Genomic DNA, 24,406 nt, shown 5'->3' on the forward strand with positions numbered 1-24,406 from the left:
TTCATTAAGTAAATGATACTTCTTTGGCAGAATCAAGTTGCGGTATAAGCTAAATATTCAAACATGGAGTAAAACCCAAATTGATAATTATAAATCACGAAGTGCATTGTCTTTACCACGATGAAGAAAGTACAACAGGAATTACGAAAGCTATGATAAAAATGGAAAATAGACCAAAGAATCGACTCCCCGAAATAAAGTCGTACATAAAACGATAACGAAAATATGGCACAGATTGTCTGTCTGTATCAGTACCAGTATCCGATCAATAGTCTGTTAAAACAACATCAATAAATCTGTAGTTATTAGTGTCTATTACCCTAGCCCAAAATTTCAAAAATAAATGTAAAGGAGTTACGGCCGTCTTCGGAGTCACTTCGATGGTAAATTAGACGTTGTCTAGTCCTACATACACACCACATGATTAGACGACATCATGCATTCTGGTGATTGGAAATCTTGTAATTTTGGTTAATATTTTAGTGTGTTATAAATTAAAATAAAGAGTTTGAAAAAATTCGGCGGTAATGATTTTGGCATTTTATGGTCCTTTAAATGTTTTTTCACGTTTATTCTGAGAAATATTTTACAGATTTTTTTGTCTGCGTACCTTTTGAAGGTTCGTTCGAAACACGTGTTGTGCGTACAGTCCTATACAATAACTGTTCTAGAAACGTGAGACCAATGCATGGAGACCCCGTATATATCATATTAGGTCACTAGCACACTATGTAACGAATTTATCTTACCGACTATCTTTATTCTTTTTAGACAGTTGTCTCATTTGCTATCATAACACATCTTCTTATTGATATAAGTGTTAAAGTGTTCAATTTTAAGAAACTTTTTCAGTTGATCTGCAATAAAAAAAAACTAATGTAAACAATAACTATTTATTATCAACAACATTGATATAACAATATTAAACAGAACTTTCAATTCTTTTAAATAATTAAACAGTGCCAAAGTCGTAACTCAATCACTAACCGTGTATTGAAATAAGCCTCGTCTCCCTACTAACCTAATATGGAATATACACGGTCTCCACGCGGATGCTTTTAATCAATCATATTCCTAGTAATGTATAGGAGGTAAGATAAAATGCAATACTGTGGGTACCAAACGTGCATCTACATAAGATGTGTCATTTGCACTCGATTTAATACGGACGCGGAATGCCAAATCAATAACGAAGTAGACGAGCATTGAAAACCCATAATTCCAAGTTATGACAAATCAGACTTATGTCATCTCACCCTGGTATTAAGAACTAAAAACTTGGTATTATATTAGTATGTTGATCTGGCTTTATATCAAAGCTACATGCAAATATAACAATACGAGTTTTGTGTTTTCAAAGTTTTATAACCTTAAGATAGAATATTTTAAGTGGAAATTTTAAATATCGATTTGGATATGAGTAAAATCAATTATACAGATTATTTTTAGTATTTGGACAAGGACATTTTAGAATAGTTAACTACGGCAGCAATAATGGGATACGACGGCAATATGAGAATCAAGCCGACTTTCTGAAGTTAAAAATAAATAGAAATGTCACATAATATTTCAACCTCCTTAAACCTAACTTTGAAATGTGCATACAAATCAAGGACATAACTCTAGTATTATAATTGCGACAATAATGAAATTCATCCTCCATTCATTTCAGGGTAAACTAAACGGCCAAAGTATTTAAGTCGTACTGCAAAGAGATCTCGAAATCAAATTGTCAACCGGTTTTTTTTACCATTTTAATGTATAGCCTCCACCAATTATTTTATTTTAATTTTCTATGATTCACCAATGATTTTTTTTTTAATTTCTAGCCTTCACCAGTGATCTTTTCAATTATCTATGTTCCACCAGTAATTTGTCTCTTAAAACTAATGATATCTTTACACGTCCTTAATTTCTTAGATTTACATTTTTTAGAGTAAAAAATATCCACACTTATTTTTTTATTTTAAATTTTACATGTTTAGATGAAAACAAACAAACCGAGGAAATTGATTTCATTATCGAAGCTTGTCACATTATAAATAAATAATTCATTCACACTAAGTCGAATTTTACAGTTTCTGTGTGTCCTGTTACCTCTTCGGTTGTCGTAACTGTTAATTCGGTGTTACCGAAATAAAATTCAACATTAACGTAAAGTGTATATTCAGATGGATTTGGAATGTTTATATAGACAGTTCCAATGTGCATACATCCTGGTTCATCAATATACATTGGAGATTCTTTGTATGAAGCGTAAACAGGAAGGACAAGGCGTTTTTCAAATTTCTTTGTGCTATGAAGTCTGTTTCTTACTTTGGTTCCAACTGTAGTTGTTTGGTTTGACTTGATGATAGGCCAAAAACATTTTTTACACATTTCTTTCCCATCAATTATGACAAGTCTTGTTTGATCGTGAATATTTCGATTAAAATCTAATCTAGTTCCAATGCCATATGTATACCGCGTGACGCGTGATGATATATAATCTGGTTTATGACCGAAGAGAACAGCTCCTTTTAATACAGACAACCCGGCACCTTCAGGGATAATGATTCGTATATCAGGGAATTCCTTCTGTATGGCATGCTGAATCATTTCTGATTCTGAAAACCCACCCACTAGGAGCAGCATGGAAATACCTTCACATTGTTTGATTAACTTTGAAATATGACCTACAATATCATCCATTGACTTTGAAAATAGACCTTTCAGGACATCTGCCTCAGCTCTCATTTTGTCGTGACGAAGGGAAATTTTATCGCTCATGGAACAAGAAGAGACAGTACTTTTAAAATCTTCTCCAAAATTCTTTTCACAGAGAGTATCTATAGCAACAAAGGGGATGGTAAAATTCACCTTCCCTGATTTGTTGGGGTTTATTGTTCTTTTTATAGTTTCGAATTCTCTGAAAAGATCCAAATAAGCTGACGGATTATCCTTTGACAGACTATACATTAAAGGTGCTCCAACAATTTTTACCAGCAACTGAAAAAATTCGTTATCAATGGATGTTCCACCACATGCATCACCGGTAGCTTGGCATAATTCCTTTAATTTTTCATTTTCTTTTTTTTCGTGGACAGTCATATCTGCGATACCCCCTGTAAAATCAAAAATAAACGTTACAATGTTTGTGCGTCCGGTGCGCTTTTCCGGATATACTTTACTCAGGAAGGCTAAAACCAAACATTTTAACAGAAAATGCAGAAATTATTGCGTGCATATGATCGCATATGTTATTGCGACTTTTGAAGAATGGGCAAAAATGCGAGATTAATTATAACAATTTCAAGAAAAACTGTATAAAGACATATGCATCGAATTCAGAAGACAAATTCTTCTTACTGACTGTCGTTTTCCCCCAGTTGCATTATTCGTCTTACTTAAATTTTGAAACAATTTCTGTATTCAAAAATCCATCTTAGTCCACTCTACTTGACGGTTTGGAAACTTCATCAAAAGAGAATTCTAATGCAACAACGTTTGTAACGTTCATTTTGATTGGATAACGTCACTTTCTTACATGGCATCAATTGACAATTGATGCTATGGGACGTACGCGCATGAGCAGACGGCATATGACAGATTTGAAATACATGTTTTAACGTTGTTTTCTGTCAGTTTCATTAGAATGGAGATAACAATATTGTATTTTAAGCTCCGACGGCATCAATTGTCGATTTGATGGTCGCAAATACCCGTTTACTGTCTCCGCTAACGCGTCGCCAGTAAACTTAATTTGCGACCATCAAATCCCCAATTGATGCCGTCGGAGCTTAAAATACAATACAGTTATCTCCTAATTGTCCGGTAAATGTAATGAAGCATTGCATTCCTGTACAAAAACTCGCAAAAAAAGATTGTTGAACAAATATGTGTCTGTATAATGACAGTTCATATCAACAGATAATCATTTTAGAAATAATTGTAATGTAAAAGTATTTGGTCTAAAATCACTTCATCGTTTGCCCGATAAACAGGTGTAAATAGTTATCAAAGGTACCAGGATTATAATTTAGTACTTCTTTCCAGAATTATACGCGTGCTAGTTGACCGTTATGGACTGTTTTTTCACACGTGACGACGGATATGTTTATAAACTTGCAGTCACTGTAGTCCCGTCATCTTTTTCTCGATTGTCAAATCACTGAAGGTGTAATTACGTGATTAACACGACGGATGCCACATGTGTCTGCTTACCCTTCCAAAACACCCAGATCGTGACGGGGTTCGTGTTACTTAATCTTTAGTGTTCTGTTTTATAGAGTGCTGTTTATCTGTTCTTCATCTTTCGTTCTTTGCCATAGCGTTGTAAGTTTGTCTCCGACGTATGCGTTTGAGTATTTATTGTGCATCTTCCACCTCTTGTTTGTATATATTTGAATTTGAAAGGCTTATATGTATCAATGTGGCAATATCTTTAACAGTTCATCTTGTTTATTTCCAGAAAAAAAGTTGTATGCGAAAAAGAATGAAAATAAAATTATCAAATTAATTTGTCAGGTGACAAATAATTTCAGTATAGGTGGTTTATTACTATTTATTGCTATTGATATATAAAGTGATCTACATGTTAATATTCACCTCCTAAGTCTATGATCATATACTTCGTTCCGACTTCAGACATCGTGAATCCTTCTGCGGCACCATTTAATTTTTCAGTTGGAAGATATTGACAGTATATAGAAGCAGCCTCAGGTTCCAAGGCAATCAGTAAATTTTCTCCTGGTATTCCTGCCTTCAAGAATTCATAGTATCGTCCTTAAAATACTTTATGAATGCATACGGAAGAGAATAGTTTTACTGTACAAAGAAGTCATTTTTTTCAGTTTTGCTGTGTACAAATGCATATTTTCATATTGTTATAATTATTATAAACATATCATGATGCTGCCAAATTGTTTAAATATAAATAAAAGGAACTGTGTTATTTTGGAATAAGCACTTTGCAGAATAATATATAATGCTATATTTTTTTGGAAAAACAAGCTTGAAACGACTATCAATGTAAATGATATGTAAATGATATGTAAATGATATGTAAATGATATGTAAATGATATGGATATTTCCTTTATGTTTGAGGCCTGTAACAACTCGTGAGAATTGAAAATCGCTTATTTAAGTATATTTATAAAATTTCAATAATAATGATAAATTCGCAAATGTCTCGTTCATCATTACTTTTAAATCAAATAATTTGAGTTGATATTATTAGATCAATACATAAAGGGTTTTATTAGATGTTTTGTCAGCCTTAGGTAATAAATAATCAACTCAAAGTGCCGAAAATTCCGACTAATTACAGTAAAGCAGATGCCTTGGTGTTAAATAAAGGCGATAACAGTAGTATACCGCTGTAAAAAAAACTCGTAGGAAAAAAACAAAATCGGGGTAACAAACTAAAACTGAAGGAAACGCATTAAATATAATAGGAGAACAACGACACAACATTAAAATGTAACACACACAGAAACGACCTAAGCATTAGACAAAATCCGATGAGAATAACAAATATAACATTACACTTGTACAAAATAGAAAATTGCAACTAAAACTAGATACGGTTTTACGTTGCCATTTACAGTTACCATTCAAAACTGTCCTTATTTGGATTGATCTTTCTTTTTATTGCATCACATTGCGTGCATCTTTCACAACTTCTACATCTTTCTAGAATGTGTTTTGATATAGTCTACCTTATTCTTGATAGAATAGGGGACTCGGTGGCTGAGTGGTCTAAGAAGTCCAACTATTGTATCACTAGCCTGTAAACACGGACCTTGTTGCCGGTGTGTTCGTTATTCTACCCTTGTGTTGATTTAATGCTAAAAATATGGGAAAAAATTTTGAAAATCCATAGCCTTTCCCCTTGTACACTCATATTTGGCAATTCGATGCTTGATAGATAGAGGAAGTTTATAAATTTAAATATTGGTTAAAACAAATATAAATAAGGACCAATTCAAGTATACCTTTTATGGTGCGCTGGACTTTTGGTGACTCAGCACGTGGTGTTTTGGAATATAAAGATTGTTTAGGACTTTGCTGTTTTAATACTTGCAGTTTGAAAATTTTGTAATTGACAGGCCACAAAAGGGATCATAAATCTTAAGGTTCCACTAATGTCAAAATATAGGACACTTTATAAACATCTAAACTTTGTCTGTATTTTTCAACCTAGAATGAATAAAGTCCTACACTATGGGAACATATGTTCATTTAAACATACTTAACATATACACACTGTGAAAATTGTAAATAAACTGGTTTTGGGGGTGAACACTTAATTTTCCATAACATCTGGAGGCTTGCGAGATGACTTAATTTGTTAAAAATTGGTATAACTGAATACTGTAACATATAATGCAGTACAAGCTAGTGTTGATTTTTATCGAGCGTTCGACTTTAGTCGAAAAAGCGAGACTAAGCGTCGTCGTCGTCGGCGGCGTCCACAAATATTCACTCTGTGGTTAAAGTTTTTGAAATTTTAATAACTTACTTAAACTATACTGGTTTTGTACCAAACTTGGACAGAAGCTTGTTTATGATCATAAGATAGTATCCAGAAGTAAATTTTGTAAAATGAAAAATACATTTTTTTCGTATTAAACTTATAAATGGACTTTCACCGCGATATAGCCTTTTTGTGCTAAAGCGGAGTAAAGCAACCAACAATCAATCAATATAAATGGACTTAGTTTTTCTGCGGGGAAACATTACATTCACTCTTTGGTTAAATATTTGAATTTTTAAAACTTCTTTAAATTATACTAGGTTTGTACCAAAGTAGGACAGAAGTTTGTTTATGATCATAAGATAGTATCCAGAAGTAAATTTTGTAAAAAAATAAATCCATTTTTTCCGTATTTTACTTTTAAATGGACTTAGATTTTCTGCCAGGAAACAACACATTCATTCTGTGGTTAAATTTTTAAAAATTTTAATAACTTTCTTATACCATTTTTAATTTGTACCAAACTTGGACAGAAGCTTGTTTATGATGAAAAGCTAGTATCTAGAAGGAAATTTTGTTAATATTTTCTACCTGTGTATCTGTATTTTACTTATAAATGGACTTAGTTTTTCTTCCAGTAACCATTACATACAGTCTGCAGATAAAGTTTTAAAACATTTATTAGATTCATAAACTATCCTAGATTTTTACCAAACTTGGACAGAAGCTTCTTACAATCAAAAGATAGTATCAAGAGGAATATTTTCATTGATTTTTTTCCTCATTTTTGTTGAGCCTGCGATTTACAGCAAAAGTAGGCGAGACACTGGGTTCCGCGGAACCCTTACAAATTTTTAAGAAAATGTTTTGATTTACGAGTTTCAGTTAATTTCGTGTATCTAAGTGAACGAATATCAAAGGTAAAATACAGAAATTGGACAAAAATGTCATTGAAACATATTTATTTGACAAATAAACACTAGCTTGTACTGCATTACATGTAACAGTATTCGTCTATACCAATTTTAAACAAATTAAGTCATCTCACAGGCCTCCAGATTTTTTTGGAAAATTTAGTGTTCACCCCCAAAACCGGTTTGGCCACAACATAACAATTTCAAGTTTATTTACAATTTTCACAGTGTGTATATGTTAAGTATGTTTAAATGAACATATGTTCCCATAGTGTAGGACTTTATTCATTATCTATAGGTTGAAAAATACAGGTAAAGTTAATATATTTCTGTAGTGTTCTATATTTTGACATTAGTGGAACCTTAACATAAATCAAAACACGGATATGTTTAACTCGGTAAAGTATTCAAATATCTCAATAGAAAGGCCCACCTGTGTACTATTTCGCTTGGAAGATTTCTTTCATTTGATCGTTTGACGCTTTGAATACTTACTAACCTCTCACAAATATAGCGTATTCTATGATTGATTTTTTTTTATATATATTAAAGACTTCATGAAACCTTTTGGAACTGTTGTTTTCTGACAGCGTTTTTCTTGACCTGCTGTATTAAACCGACAACTATAGGTACCTTAGCTAGCTTCATTTTAGTAGTCATCATATTGGGAGTTGCTCTATCTCTCTTTCTCTCGCGTGTGCGCGCGCGCGAACACCATTACCTTTTCAGCACTTTTTCTCATAAATTGTTTTGCTGCATCAGTCCAGATTGCTGGAACAGTAAGTACCCATCGTATGTCTTTTACTCTCATTCCAATACCCCTTTTGTCTAATGTTTCCATCAAATGATCCTTCAGAGCTTGAATGGACAATGAAAACACATCCATTGCTAATACTGACTTTCCAGTTATGTCCTCAATCATTGAAGCTGCTGACAAATGCTGCAATAAAAATTATATGTTTTTGTATAATTGCCATTTATTGATTGAAGTTTTGGATATTAAAGGACCCGCAATTTTATTTAAAAACAAAATAAAAGGTATGGTGTTGTTGCCAATAAGACAATTCTTAACCAGTTATCAAATAACGTAGACGTCTGTAATCATAAGTCACCCTTCGGCCTTCTACAATGAATGAAACCCATACCGCATAAGTGACAAAAGTAAAATTGATTATTCCTTCGCTATATGTTTACACGGATTTAGCTGGAGTTATGATCAAAACAATAACCGAAGAACAATTATGACAAACAGTAACAAACAACAACCACTGCTAACAATGCTCCTAATTTTTGACAACATATTAAATTTGTTCGTATCCGTATACTCCCAATTACTGTTATTGTATAATAATTCTATGAAGTTATGGTGAAATCTTATTCGATTATCAAATGAACATTAAATTGTAAATGGTTTATTTAAGAAAAAGAAGTAATTGCGTATAAGTTTGTTTACATAGTTTATTTTCGGCATACTAATGTTCTGCTTCTTAACCGAATAACAAATACATTTCTTTTGCAAACAACCAAAGAAATCAGTAAAATCAAAAATGTTGAATATTGTACTGTTCTATTTTATTTTACAAATCATGAACTGTGTCAAACTACGTGCCAAACTACGTCTGGCGTATAAAATGTTTCCCTCAGTTTATGTTTGTAACCCCCATTTGTTTTTTTCTCAATCGATTTATGAATTTCGAACAGCGGTATACTACTGTTGCCTTTATTCAAAACCCTTTATAAGGCCGAAGAGTAAATGCATTTTTAGACTTACAAAAGCTGTATGTTTAAAAGTCAAGTTGATCTAGTGGCTGTGCACAGTATCAGCGGTTTTGCCAACTATGTTACCGTAGGACCTTAAAAAACAGTATTGTGACAGATAGCAAACCAACGACTGGTACAAATGTATGTACTTAGTATTGAATGTGCAGTGTTAAAGCTATCTGTTAGCGTTCATACCTCCCCTTTCATAGAAAGTAGTTTATTTCATATCGGTTAAGAATTAGCTTTTATTATTGGATACCAAGAGGAAACATGACATTCTTTATTTTTTAAGTAAAAAAAAAAGCCAAAAAAAAAGCCATCGATATTTCACAGAAATAAACGGACCAGAAAAATGGTCAATAACGGACTTTTACATCACTATGACTGGTCTTCACTCTTTCCTATAGAAATCTTGCAATAACTCGAATTTGCTTTCAACAATTTGAAGTTATGAGAATATTTAAAAACATGCCTCAATGAAATAAACATAATTATTCCACTGCATGTTGATTTTGATAGTGAAATCAACATTTGATTGGTTGAAACTATAACACGAGACGTCGAACAAAACTTCATATTCCCCTCTGAGTATCATATTCCCCTCTGAACATCATATTCCCCTCTGTATATCGAGACTTCGTAGTATGACGTTACGCGCGGTTAATGTACATACCGTTTTGAAGGTGATTTTATTCAAATAGCGTTTTTAAAGTCATTACCGTGTTTAAATTTATTCCAGCGTTAAAATAAAAAGACCATTAATTTACTTTTGATCCGTACTGTTTATCAATGTTAATTCCGTGTTTAGCTATTAAGCTGATAAGAAAACAAACGTATATACATTAATATATTATATTCAGTAAGTAAATAACGCATAGGCAGTGGAATAAAACATTCATTTCCCTTAGCTTCGAGAGATATGAAGATTTGTTCACCCTCGAAAAATCATATTTCCCTCGGGCAAAGCCCTCGTGAAATATGAATCTTCTTTGGTGAACAAATCTTCATATCTCCCTCAGCCACGGGAAATAAATGTATATAGTTATTGAGGAACTGGCCATCATCGTGATACATGGACTACCCGTAGGACAGTGGCATTGACGATAATGAGTATTTCAATAATGCCGCTACAAGGCACCATTCGTACACGCAAAGTGGCAACGGATTAATATAAGTTGTAATAACTTGTTTCTCAATCCACTATAAATAAATATGTATAAACTAAGTATCATCACATAATAAGATAATTATTTGAATGCTTGTAGTACCAGCTATATCATAAATGACTGTATGTCTTACATAGTGTGAATTCCACCTTTCAATGATAGCAATGACATTTACTATACCTTATTTTTATGAAGTTTCATTTTAAATCGATGAAAGTAGTAAAAATCTTCATGTTCGTTATCCATCAAAAGGTCGGAATACTGGTTTTCTGCTTCATAACCGAATGAAACAAACTTCTTGTCCTTATCAAGTAAAATAACTGTTGGTGTCTTTAATGAGAGCAGTTGCCTTCCACCCGCATTCCATGCTTGATTAGCACGAATTTTGAGAGGATCTCTCTCAAAATCACTTCTCGTTGAAAAAGCATAGCCAGAGTATGTGGTTCCGAAATCTATCGCTGCAACTAGAAGATGGTTGGAATCCATTATAACCCTAGTCAGGGGCTACCTGAAAAAAATGAATGACAGAACCAATTAACTTAGTTTGGTTGTTATATCAAAGTCGGTTTATATGCCAAAAAGACAATAACCGTACAACACACATGAAAATGTAAGTATTCAAAATACAAATATTGATTTCATTTTTCAGGTTCAAATATATATATAACCGATACATATCGCAATAACATCACGACCGTCACTCGATTAACCGAGAGATTGGTCTGTTAATCTATATTGAGTATGCGGCTATATGGGCGGTTGGTGTGTTAATAAGATTGGCTAAAGTCTGTTAAGAGTAAACGCACAATTTAATGTTATATAAACTCCGTTAAATATACAGATTTTTGATATATTATAAGAACCAAATCAAACTAGTATATCAATTGTGGTGTTATCGAGAAAATCATTGCAAGGTCAGTATGTTTCATTGTATATCTTTTTAAATACTAGTATATTTTTATCATAAAACTATTCATGTCTGCCAAAACAGTTTAGTGAACTGAATGTAGCGGTGTAATTATTTATTTTTTCTAGCTTAGATAAACGATCAATAAAATGAAGTGGCGGGTTACTAATCAATAAATTCATACACATTTTACACACACAAAATCAAACGGTACACAAAATGACAAGTTGGTTTATTTTACTTGCGTGCAATATTTTGAACATTGAAAAAAAGACAAGCATTATGTTTGTTAACCAAATTAATATCATTATGTGAAAAATCTACACGAAAATCTGTATGTTGGTGACATAAATCATTTTTTTTTTTTATTAAAAATCTGATCTGTTAATGGGTCGGATGTATAAAACCCGGTCTGTTAATTGGTCTGTTGAGAGTTCTGAGCGGTATTAGAAGTATAGTATGGGTAGTTATCGGAGCAAATGGGTAGGTTCAAGACGAGTGGCTAATATATACGGAAACAACACATTAAGGTTACAATGTACCAAATAGAATTACATGGGCGCAGCCATTTTATGAAGGGAACATGACATAGAGATAAAAATAGATGGCTCTCTGTGATTGGTTGTTATATCATTTATGTATTTTTTTTCTGGAAAGCATTATGAATAAGGTTTCATGCAAGCACAACTATGTCCTTAAATGTATAGGATGAAGGGTCGGAATATTTTTTTTAATGTTGATCAAAATTAGGGAAAATTTACTGCGAAATCGTAAGGAATCGTAAAAAGCGCCAAAATTCACCAAGAAAAGCCATGGGACCATATATATTTAAGTTTATTAAAAACGCCTTTTAAGGAGATAATTGCTAAAAATAGCATTGCGGGTAATGGGGGCCCCATTTAGTACTTTATAATCTATGAACAACTAGTATAAATTTAGACAATGGAAATTGAAAATTGATAAAAATGGTTAAAAAAGTGTAATATCAAAGTAATATTAATTTCATCCAAGAGTGGTCGCATATAATATAAGTTAAGCAACACCCAGCACAAATATTGATAGAAAAAAATACTTACTAATGTAAATTTATTGTTTAGAACCACGTCTTACTAACGAATAGAAAACAACTGTCATATTCCTTACTTGGTACAGACATTGTCCCTGGCAAAAAATGTCGATGACAATGCATATCGGAAAACGCATGGAATTTAACCAGCTGCATTGTAACACATGACAGATTCATAAATGTTGCAGACTTTGAACAGACACAAAATATAAGACTGACTCAAAACGTTGATGGTAAATTCGTGCATATTCCAGCGGCCAATCCATATCACGCTATATTGAAATAACACACCCTTCAATAAAGGGCAAAGAATGTCGAGATAAAAATGCTCTGGCTAAAAGGATACTGTTGCACCGTGTTGTCATTTTTCTTCTCAAGTTCATATCATTCTAAACTTTTTCAATGGAAAATTATAAAGGTGGCAAAACTATAATCGTGGCTGATTAACTCTTAACTGACACAGTTTAAATTGTCCAACCCATTAACAGACTTGAGTCCCCTTTTATTCACTGAAATGTGGTATTACTTCCGTTTAATTACAATTATGAAATAATTACTAATGTCAATTTAATTTTTTAGAACAAAAGTACTATTTTGTGTCCTTAAAATGATATCTAAAAATGTTTTTTTTCGCCTTTTCTCCAAAAAATTGCTATGCGTATATAACTATAAATACACCATACTTGAGCGACGCGTTTTAGTTTTACTGATAACTGCGCAGACTATGAAACGTTTTTTACAGGTGGAAAATGTTCTATGATATATATCATTTTGGCAGACACTGTTCTTTTCTAAGGTCTCCCTACGTGCATTGTTTTTCTAATGTTTTTTTTTCACTGTTTTTTTTCTTTTTTTCTTCCAACATTTTTTTGACAACTTTTCTATTGGAGTTATCAATACAAATTAGGACCATCGATACACCTCATCATGAACAATTAGTTTGTTACTAACCCTTCTAAGGAGTTATCTCCCTTGAAAAAATATACACAATTTAAAAAAAAATGTATTTCGGGAATCGGAAGTCCTAGATTAGGAACCTACATCAATAATCTTAGGTTCATATGACCTTCAATTTGCACTCAAGATCAAAGGTCACCGATTGCAAAAAAAATTTACGCTGCAATTTCAAGCTTTCACATTAAGAAAATGATAAGGAATTGCTGCATACATACAGCGTATAAAATTTTCCTCTCGGCCAGCTCTACATTTTACATATAATGCTCAAAACTTCCCGACTTCTTAAAAGTATATTATGGTGTAAATATGTTTTATAAAGTAACAGATATCAACCTACTCTAAACTGAAAAATTGATTAGTAATTCAATGTCAGGTCATGATGAAATTTTTCCTTGACCTTCAAAGTGAACTATGACCTTGACCTTGTGATACTTGACAATTTAAGTGGCCCTGAGGTAAATAGTGGTAGTCTCATGTCTCTACAACTTCTGGTTTTAAGTTTGGTATTGCATTATATATTTGATAATTCAGTGTGACCATGATGAACCTTGGAATCGTTAATTTTTTTTCTACACCGTTGTACTTCAACTGCAGATCATCCATCACTTAGCAGATTTGCGATATCTGCTGTCGCATTAGAGATAATGCAGTTTAAAATTATGCGTGCGGAGGCATGTATTTCTGAATCAACAACAGGTTACCACCAGAAATGATTTAGAAATTGAAGAGTTTAACATGGTTATATGTTTAACCAAATACACAAACATTCTATGAAAGAATAAATCAATTTGAAATTTTCATGTTTTGCATTGACTTTGTAAGTTTCACAAGTTCTATTTATATAATTGATATTGCACTTTGCCAATTGGGTCATTTGATATATCAAATTGAAGGTCTTAATGAGCTCTACTCAAAAATGAAAATTTTAAATCCCCTTTTCATCCCAGTGTGCAGGGTGGGCGTCATTTAGTGCAAAATTTCAAACTTCTCAGATGGTTAGCTTGTCGCATATAAAATGACAGTCCATAAAGCGTACATTTCAAATATCAAATTGACGTCCCCAAAAAAGGATTGGAGTGCAAAAAATAAATTGTCTTCTAATGTATGGTTGTTGTGTATCAAATGAAAGGTCAGGATGTGTACATTTCAAATATCAAATTCCTGACCTCTAAAAATTGAGTGCAAGAAATCAAACTTTCTAGAATATGGTGTTGCCGCATATCAAATGAACGGTAATCATGTTAACATTACAAATATCATACTTCGGATTTAAAAAAAATAAAGGTGGATGGGGTCATTACAAAGTTTTCAGAAGGTATGCTTGTCGTATATCAAATGAAAGATCGTTAGGAGTACATTACAAAAACATCCTTTTTACAGGAAAGACCTTTCAAACAATTCAGATACTAGTATGATATGGTTCTTATAATAAATTATGTCAAAAATCTGTATATTTAACGGAGTTTCATAACATTAGATTGTGCGTGTAACACTTAAGATCACTTAACAGACTATAACCGACCCGATTAACAGACTAACCGCCCATATAGCTTAACGTTTAGTGAAGTGCGAGTAATTGAATTGTCTAAAACGAAAGTAAAAATCGTATGCATATTCAAATTACCTTGTTCAACTTCTCATTTCATTTCTTATTAATTTGCGACAACTTACCGATTTATCGTCGAAATATTGAGGGATAAAAACAAATAAATGTTGTCACAACTGACAAAATTAGCACTGGCATTTAGAGAGAGGAAAATACATTGAATACGCCTGCGTCGTATGATATTTACCTGTTTCAAGATTATTGATTTCAAACTATTTGTTGAAATGACGGTGTATATTTAAACAAGGATTTTGTTAACTGAGGGCCCTCATGGGGTTTTTGATTATGTGATTACTTGGCCGTTTTTTTAATGATTATTTGATTATTAAGCCAAATATTTCATGATTATTTGATTACCTAGGACTGTATTTTTAGTTTATGATTATTTGATTACTAAAGATAAGCAAATATTTAATGATTATGTGATTATATTGGCAAAAAAATAGTGATTATGTGATTACTAGGACCCCCCCCCCCCCCCCCCCCCATGAGGGGCCTCTTAACTATACAAAATTAATCCTTGATTTAAACAAGTTGCAGTAAAAAGAAAGAAAAGCAACACGTAATCCCGAGACAGGTGAAAAAAAAATGTTACCGATTTTTTTGCATTTGATTTGAAATAATTGACTGGGTATAAGGTTATGATGATTTAAAAAAAAAAACGTTTTATTTCTAAATATACATGGCATTGTTTTTTGTTCGACTTATGTATTTGACTAATTTACCCCTTTGGTATCTTCTGCTTCTCTTTTATAGAAAAATGTAAAAATTCGGTTTGGAGGTAAATCCATTTAGTTTTCTATGAAATGTAAATTTATAATTGTATAAAATGCAGGCGAACATTTTTTGATTACAGTAAACATGGTTAATTATTACTTCGGTAATCGGCGCAGTCACTAATAGTCATTTAACTTGAAATATTAATAATTCTTGAACTCTGTAGCTTGAGAAACCCTAATTTCGATAACAACATTGTTTTATACATCCATTTGGCAATATGTGTACATTAAAAAAAATTAACAAAACGTGGTGTTTGTATTGTCAGACTTACCAGGTGGGAATTCAGAGTCATTCATTTTCTGAAAGACAAGACAAATATCATAGATGTAAGTCATCTTCGGTAGACAAGGGTTTGGATCCATCCTGGAGAGTTATGATACGTTTTGTGAAAATATCCATCCTGGAGGGTTATGATACGTTTTGTGAAAATCTCCAAAGACAACTCTTAGGAGAATCTTAAGTACAAAAATTAGGACTTACACTTACGACTTTTTGTGAAATCGATAACATTTGAGGGATTCGATGTTTGCTATACCACTGTTCATTCCAACGCACTTTATGATGAGTTTACTTTAAAGTCGCTATTACTTCTGAATCATTTAATGTTTTAAAAGAGCTATTTTTTTGTATGAAGTCATCAATTATGTAGACTTTTGAAGCCAACCAGACTCAAGCTGGCAGCCACTTTCATCGGCCAATCAAGATAGCAGCCACTTTTTTCCAGCAGCCAATTTTGACGATATGTCTAAAAACCAAAAAACTGCGAGAGGCTCAAACGTTCCAAAAATCGCTAAATCTTAGTTAAATGCAATCTAATAGCGGAAATCGACAATTTCACGGTTTTTGCTAATTTCTAAAGCATTTCATTCCGTTTTAAATATGTATGTAAGCGGTCTGTCCTTTATTTGACATTCGATAATTGATATTCAATATCCAACTGACTGCTAGCCGTCGGTTCAATATTTAAATTTAGTTGAAAATCACTATAAAGCCTGAGGAAAAAGATACCATTTTATGACCCCTTCAAGCTGTCATAAATTTTCGTTGTCCTCGAATATAAACCCTGATACAAGTTGTATATTTGTCTTTATGTTATATAGATTTTTATCAATAAAACATTACAGAGGATTCACCAAAGATGTAATTTAATATATAAAATATGAAACAAAATCCAATTACTCCAGAAACATATAGAAATATACATAGAAATACTTATGGAAAGCCAAAAAAAGAAAAGAAATTAATAGTGAACACCTACCAGAGACTGCTTAAATGACAGTGACCACCCTAAGACGACTTTGGACCTCTGTGGTGGCCAGACGGGCCCGGATCCCAGAAAAATATTTAAGTGGCAAATAGCTTGGATCAATACCTTTGAAATGAGCTAGGTCCGGTTCGGAACTTTGCCGTAGGGATATGTCGAGGAGTACCGAATGTGTGGTTGGTATGGAAAATACGTAAATTGGCAACTTTGAACCTCTGTGGTGGCCAGACGGGCCCGGATCCCAGAAAAATATTTAAGTGGGGAATAGCTTGGGTCAATACCTTTAAAATGAGCTAGGTCCGGTTCGGAACTTTGCCGTAGGGATATGTCGAGGAGTACCGAATGTGTGGTTGGTATGGAAAATACGTAAATTGGCAACTTTGAACCTCTGTGGTGGCCAGACAGGCCCGGATCCCAGAAAAATATTTAAGTGGGGAATAGCTTGGGTCAATACCTTTAAAATGAACTAGGTCCGGTTCGGAACTTTGCCGTTGGTATATGCCGAAAAGTATCGAATGTATGCATATGGTTAATACGGCAAATTACGTCAAGGGTCACCTTTGAACCTCTGTGGTGGCCAGACGGGCCCGGATCCCAGAAAAATATTTAAGTGGCAAATAGCTTGGATCAATACCTTTGAAATGAGCTAGGTCCGGTTCGGAACTTTGCCGTAGGGATATGTCGAGGAGTACCGAATGTGTGGTTGGTATGGAAAATACGTAAATTGGCAACTTTGAACCTCTGTGGTGGCCAGACGGGCCCGGATCCCAGAAAAATATTTAAGTGGGGAATAGCTTGGGTCAATACCTTTAAAATGAGCTAGGTCCGGTTCGGAACTTTGCCGTAGGGATATGTCGAGGAGTACCGAATGTGTGGTTGGTATGGAAAATACGTAAATTGGCAACTTTGAACCTCTGTGGTGGCCAGACAGGCCCGGATCCCAGAAAAATATTTAAGTGGGGAATAGCTTGGGTCAATACCTTTAAAATGAACTAGGTCCGGTTCGGAACTTTGCCGTTGGTATATGCCGAAAAGTATCGAATGTATGCATATGGTTAATACGGCAAATTACGTCAAGGGTCACCTTTGAACCTCTGTGGTGGCCAGACGGGCCCGGATCCCAGAAAAATATTTAAGTGGCAAATAGCTTGGATCAATACCTTTGAAATGAGCTAGGTCCGGTTCGGAACTTTGCCGTAGGGATATGTCGAGGAGTACCGAATGTGTGGTTGGTATGGAAAATACGTAAATTGGCAACTTTGAACCTCTGTGGTGGCCAGACGGGCCCGGATCCCAGAAAAATATTTAAGTGGGGAATAGCTTGGGTCAATACCTTTAAAATGAGCTAGGTCCGGTTCGGAACTTTGCCGTAGGGATATGTCGAGGAGTACCGAATGTGTGGTTGGTATGGAAAATACGTAAATTGGCAACTTTGAACCTCTGTGGTGGCCAGACAGGCCCGGATCCCAGAAAAATATTTAAGTGGGGAATAGCTTGGGTCAATACCTTTAAAATGAACTAGGTCCGGTTCGGAACTTTGCCGTTGGTATATGCCGAAAAGTATCGAATGTATGCATATGGTTAATACGGCAAATTACGTCAAGGGTCACCTTTGAACCTCTGTGGTGGCCAGACGGGCCCGGATCCCAGAAAAATATTTAAGTGGCAAATAGCTTGGATCAATACCTTTGAAATGAGCTAGGTCCGGTTCGGAACTTTGCCGTAGGGATATGTCGAGGAGTACCGAATGTGTGGTTGGTATGGAAAATACGTAAATTGGCAACTTTGAACCTCTGTGGTGGCCAGACGGGCCCGGATCCCAGAAAAATATTTAAGTGGGGAATAGCTTGGGTCAATACCTTTAAAATGAGCTAGGTCCGGTTCGGAACTTTGCCGTAGGGATATGTCGAGGAGTACCGAATGTGTGGTTGGTATGGAAAATACGTAAATTGGCAACTTTGAACCTCTGTGGTGGCCAGACAGGCCCGGATCCCAGAAAAATATTTAAGTGGGGAATAGCTTGGGTCAATACCTTTAAAATGAACTAGGTCCGGTTCGGAACTTTGCCGTTGGTATATGCCGAAAAGTATCGAATGTATGCATATGGTTAATACGGCAAATTACGTCAAGGGTCACCTTTGAACCTCTGTGGTGGCCAGACGGGCCCGGATCCCAGAAAAATATTTAAGTGGCAAATAGCTTGGATCAATACCTTTGAAATGAGCTAGGTCCGGTTCGGAACTTTGCCGTAGGGATATGTCGAGGAGTACCGAATGTGTGGTTGGTATGGAAAATACGTAAATTGGCAACTTTGAACCTCTGTGGTGGCCAGACGGGCCCGGATCCCAGAAAAATATTTAAGTGGGGAATAGCTTGGGTCAATACCTTTAAAATGAGCTAGGTCCGGTTCGGAACTTTGCCGTAGGGATATGTCGAGGAGTACCGAATGTGTGGTTGGTATGGAAAATACGTAAATTGGCAACTTTGAACCTCTGTGGTGGCCAGACAGGCCCGGATCCCAGAAAAATATTTAAGTGGGGAATAGCTTGGGTCAATACCTTTAAAATGAACTAGGTCCGGTTCGGAACTTTGCCGTTGGTATATGCCGAAAAGTATCGAATGTATGCATATGGTTAATACGGCAAATTACGTCAAGGGTCACCTTTGAACCTCTGTGGTGGCCAGACGGGCCCGGATCCCAGAAAAATATTTAAGTGGCAAATAGCTTGGATCAATACCTTTGAAATGAGCTAGGTCCGGTTCGGAACTTTGCCGTAGGGATATGTCGAGGAGTACCGAATGTGTGGTTGGTATGGAAAATACGTAAATTGGCAACTTTGAACCTCTGTGGTGGCCAGACGGGCCCGGATCCCAGAAAAATATTTAAGTGGGGAATAGCTTGGGTCAATACCTTTAAAATGAGCTAGGTCCGGTTCGGAACTTTGCCGTAGGGATATGTCGAGGAGTACCGAATGTGTGGTTGGTATGGAAAATACGTAAATTGGCAACTTTGAACCTCTGTGGTGGCCAGACAGGCCCGGATCCCAGAAAAATATTTAAGTGGGGAATAGCTTGGGTCAATACCTTTAAAATGAACTAGGTCCGGTTCGGAACTTTGCCGTTGGTATATGCCGAAAAGTATCGAATGTATGCATATGGTTAATACGGCAAATTACGTCAAGGGTCACCTTTGAACCTCTGTGGTGGCCAGACGGGCCCGGATCCCAGAAAAATATTTAAGTGGCAAATAGCTTGGATCAATACCTTTGAAATGAGCTAGGTCCGGTTCGGAACTTTGCCGTAGGGATATGTCGAGGAGTACCGAATGTGTGGTTGGTATGGAAAATACGTAAATTGGCAACTTTGAACCTCTGTGGTGGCCAGACGGGCCCGGATCCCAGAAAAATATTTAAGTGGGGAATAGCTTGGGTCAATACCTTTAAAATGAGCTAGGTCCGGTTCGGAACTTTGCCGTAGGGATATGTCGAGGAGTACCGAATGTGTGGTTGGTATGGAAAATACGTAAATTGGCAACTTTGAACCTCTGTGGTGGCCAGACAGGCCCGGATCCCAGAAAAATATTTAAGTGGGGAATAGCTTGGGTCAATACCTTTAAAATGAACTAGGTCCGGTTCGGAACTTTGCCGTTGGTATATGCCGAAAAGTATCGAATGTATGCATATGGTTAATACGGCAAATTACGTCAAGGGTCACCTTTGAACCTCTGTGGTGGCCAGACGGGCCCGGATCCCAGAAAAATATTTAAGTGGCAAATAGCTTGGATCAATACCTTTGAAATGAGCTAGGTCCGGTTCGGAACTTTGCCGTAGGGATATGTCGAGGAGTACCGAATGTGTGGTTGGTATGGAAAATACGTAAATTGGCAACTTTGAACCTCTGTGGTGGCCAGACGGGCCCGGATCCCAGAAAAATATTTAAGTGGGGAATAGCTTGGGTCAATACCTTTAAAATGAGCTAGGTCCGGTTCGGAACTTTGCCGTAGGGATATGTCGAGGAGTACCGAATGTGTGGTTGGTATGGAAAATACGTAAATTGGCAACTTTGAACCTCTGTGGTGGCCAGACAGGCCCGGATCCCAGAAAAATATTTAAGTGGGGAATAGCTTGGGTCAATACCTTTAAAATGAACTAGGTCCGGTTCGGAACTTTGCCGTTGGTATATGCCGAAAAGTATCGAATGTATGCATATGGTTAATACGGCAAATTACGTCAAGGGTCACCTTTGAACCTCTGTGGTGGCCAGACGGGCCCGGATCCCAGAAAAATATTTAAGTGGCAAATAGCTTGGATCAATACCTTTGAAATGAGCTAGGTCCGGTTCGGAACTTTGCCGTAGGGATATGTCGAGGAGTACCGAATGTGTGGTTGGTATGGAAAATACGTAAATTGGCAACTTTGAACCTCTGTGGTGGCCAGACGGGCCCGGATCCCAGAAAAATATTTAAGTGGGGAATAGCTTGGGTCAATACCTTTAAAATGAGCTAGGTCCGGTTCGGAACTTTGCCGTAGGGATATGTCGAGGAGTACCGAATGTGTGGTTGGTATGGAAAATACGTAAATTGGCAACTTTGAACCTCTGTGGTGGCCAGACAGGCCCGGATCCCAGAAAAATATTTAAGTGGGGAATAGCTTGGGTCAATACCTTTAAAATGAACTAGGTCCGGTTCGGAACTTTGCCGTTGGTATATGCCGAAAAGTATCGAATGTATGCATATGGTTAATACGGCAAATTACGTCAAGGGTCACCTTTGAACCTCTGTGGTGGCCAGACGGGCCCGGATCCCAGAAAAATATTTAAGTGGCAAATAGCTTGGATCAATACCTTTGAAATGAGCTAGGTCCGGTTCGGAACTTTGCCGTAGGGATATGTCGAGGAGTACCGAATGTGTGGTTGGTATGGAAAATACGTAAATTGGCAACTTTGAACCTCTGTGGTGGCCAGACGGGCCCGGATCCCAGAAAAATATTTAAGTGGGGAATAGCTTGGGTCAATACCTTTAAAATGAGCTAGGTCCGGTTCGGAACTTTGCCGTAGGGATATGTCGAGGAGTACCGAATGTGTGGTTGGTATGGAAAATACGTAAATTGGCAACTTTGAACCTCTGTGGTGGCCAGACAGGCCCGGATCCCAGAAAAATATTTAAGTGGGGAATAGCTTGGGTCAATACCTTTAAAATGAACTAGGTCCGGTTCGGAACTTTGCCGTTGGTATATGCCGAAAAGTATCGAATGTATGCATATGGTTAATACGGCAAATTACGTCAAGGGTCACCTTTGAACCTCTGTGGTGGCCAGACGGGCCCGGATCCCAGAAAAATATTTAAGTGGCAAATAGCTTGGATCAATACCTTTGAAATGAGCTAGGTCCGGTTCGGAACTTTGCCGTAGGGATATGTCGAGGAGTACCGAATGTGTGGTTGGTATGGAAAATACGTAAATTGGCAACTTTGAACCTCTGTGGTGGCCAGACGGGCCCGGATCCCAGAAAAATATTTAAGTGGGGAATAGCTTGGGTCAATACCTTTAAAATGAGCTAGGTCCGGTTCGGAACTTTGCCGTAGGGATATGTCGAGGAGTACCGAATGTGTGGTTGGTATGGAAAATACGTAAATTGGCAACTTTGAACCTCTGTGGTGGCCAGACAGGCCCGGATCCCAGAAAAATATTTAAGTGGGGAATAGCTTGGGTCAATACCTTTAAAATGAACTAGGTCCGGTTCGGAACTTTGCCGTTGGTATATGCCGAAAAGTATCGAATGTATGCATATGGTTAATACGGCAAATTACGTCAAGGGTCACCTTTGAACCTCTGTGGTGGCCAGACGGGCCCGGATCCCAGAAAAATATTTAAGTGGCAAATAGCTTGGATCAATACCTTTGAAATGAGCTAGGTCCGGTTCGGAACTTTGCCGTAGGGATATGTCGAGGAGTACCGAATGTGTGGTTGGTATGGAAAATACGTAAATTGGCAACTTTGAACCTCTGTGGTGGCCAGACGGGCCCGGATCCCAGAAAAATATTTAAGTGGGGAATAGCTTGGGTCAATACCTTTAAAATGAGCTAGGTCCGGTTCGGAACTTTGCCGTAGGGATATGTCGAGGAGTACCGAATGTGTGGTTGGTATGGAAAATACGTAAATTGGCAACTTTGAACCTCTGTGGTGGCCAGACAGGCCCGGATCCCAGAAAAATATTTAAGTGGGGAATAGCTTGGGTCAATACCTTTAAAATGAACTAGGTCCGGTTCGGAACTTTGCCGTTGGTATATGCCGAAAAGTATCGAATGTATGCATATGGTTAATACGGCAAATTACGTCAAGGGTCACCTTTGAACCTCTGTGGTGGCCAGACGGGCCCGGATCCCAGAAAAATATTTAAGTGGCAAATAGCTTGGATCAATACCTTTGAAATGAGCTAGGTCCGGTTCGGAACTTTGCCGTAGGGATATGTCGAGGAGTACCGAATGTGTGGTTGGTATGGAAAATACGTAAATTGGCAACTTTGAACCTCTGTGGTGGCCAGACGGGCCCGGATCCCAGAAAAATATTTAAGTGGGGAATAGCTTGGGTCAATACCTTTAAAATGAGCTAGGTCCGGTTCGGAACTTTGCCGTAGGGATATGTCGAGGAGTACCGAATGTGTGGTTGGTATGGAAAATACGTAAATTGGCAACTTTGAACCTCTGTGGTGGCCAGACAGGCCCGGATCCCAGAAAAATATTTAAGTGGGGAATAGCTTGGGTCAATACCTTTAAAATGAACTAGGTCCGGTTCGGAACTTTGCCGTTGGTATATGCCGAAAAGTATCGAATGTATGCATATGGTTAATACGGCAAATTACGTCAAGGGTCACCTTTGAACCTCTGTGGTGGCCAGACGGGCCCGGATCCCAGAAAAATATTTAAGTGGCAAATAGCTTGGATCAATACCTTTGAAATGAGCTAGGTCCGGTTCGGAACTTTGCCGTAGGGATATGTCGAGGAGTACCGAATGTGTGGTTGGTATGGAAAATACGTAAATTGGCAACTTTGAACCTCTGTGGTGGCCAGACGGGCCCGGATCCCAGAAAAATATTTAAGTGGGGAATAGCTTGGGTCAATACCTTTAAAATGAGCTAGGTCCGGTTCGGAACTTTGCCGTAGGGATATGTCGAGGAGTACCGAATGTGTGGTTGGTATGGAAAATACGTAAATTGGCAACTTTGAACCTCTGTGGTGGCCAGACAGGCCCGGATCCCAGAAAAATATTTAAGTGGGGAATAGCTTGGGTCAATACCTTTAAAATGAACTAGGTCCGGTTCGGAACTTTGCCGTTGGTATATGCCGAAAAGTATCGAATGTATGCATATGGTTAATACGGCAAATTACGTCAAGGGTCACCTTTGAACCTCTGTGGTGGCCAGACGGGCCCGGATCCCAGAAAAATATTTAAGTGGCAAATAGCTTGGATCAATACCTTTGAAATGAGCTAGGTCCGGTTCGGAACTTTGCCGTAGGGATATGTCGAGGA

At 36.6% G+C, this 24,406-nt stretch overlaps 1 protein-coding gene across 1 annotated transcript; it reads right to left on the reverse strand.

Annotated features, from left to right (window-relative positions):
• Nucleotides 1–879: 879 nt before the first annotated feature.
• On the reverse strand, nt 880–15,030 carry LOC139501419 (heat shock 70 kDa protein 12A-like). The gene is made up of 5 exons (XM_071290494.1): nt 14,902–15,030; nt 10,481–10,808; nt 8,095–8,313; nt 4,588–4,741; nt 880–3,104 (listed from the first exon to the last, which is right to left on the reverse strand). Exons 2-5 carry the CDS (start codon nt 10,784–10,786, stop codon nt 2,056–2,058), a joined length of 1,728 nt encoding a protein of 575 aa, XP_071146595.1. The 5' UTR covers nt 10,787–10,808; nt 14,902–15,030; the 3' UTR covers nt 880–2,055.
• Between the last annotated feature and the right edge of the window lie 9,376 nt (nt 15,031–24,406).

This window comes from Mytilus edulis, chromosome 13 (genome assembly GCF_963676685.1).
Source record: "Mytilus edulis chromosome 13, xbMytEdul2.2, whole genome shotgun sequence".
Classification (NCBI taxonomy): Eukaryota; Metazoa; Mollusca; class Bivalvia; order Mytilida; family Mytilidae; genus Mytilus; species Mytilus edulis.

Excerpts from the sequence above, each read along its gene's own strand:
- LOC139501419 (XM_071290494.1), bottom strand. The coding sequence starts at position 10,786 with ATGGATTCCAACCATCTTCTAGTTGCAGCGATAGATTTCGGAACCACA. Across the intron at positions 4,742-8,094 it reads TGAGAAAAAGTGCTGAAAAG|GCAGGAATACCAGGAGAAAA; the intron begins GTAATGGTGTTC and ends GAATTCTTGAAG. Across the intron at positions 3,105-4,587 it reads TATGATCATAGACTTAGGAG|GGGGTATCGCAGATATGACT; the intron begins GTGAATATTAAC and ends TTGATTTTACAG.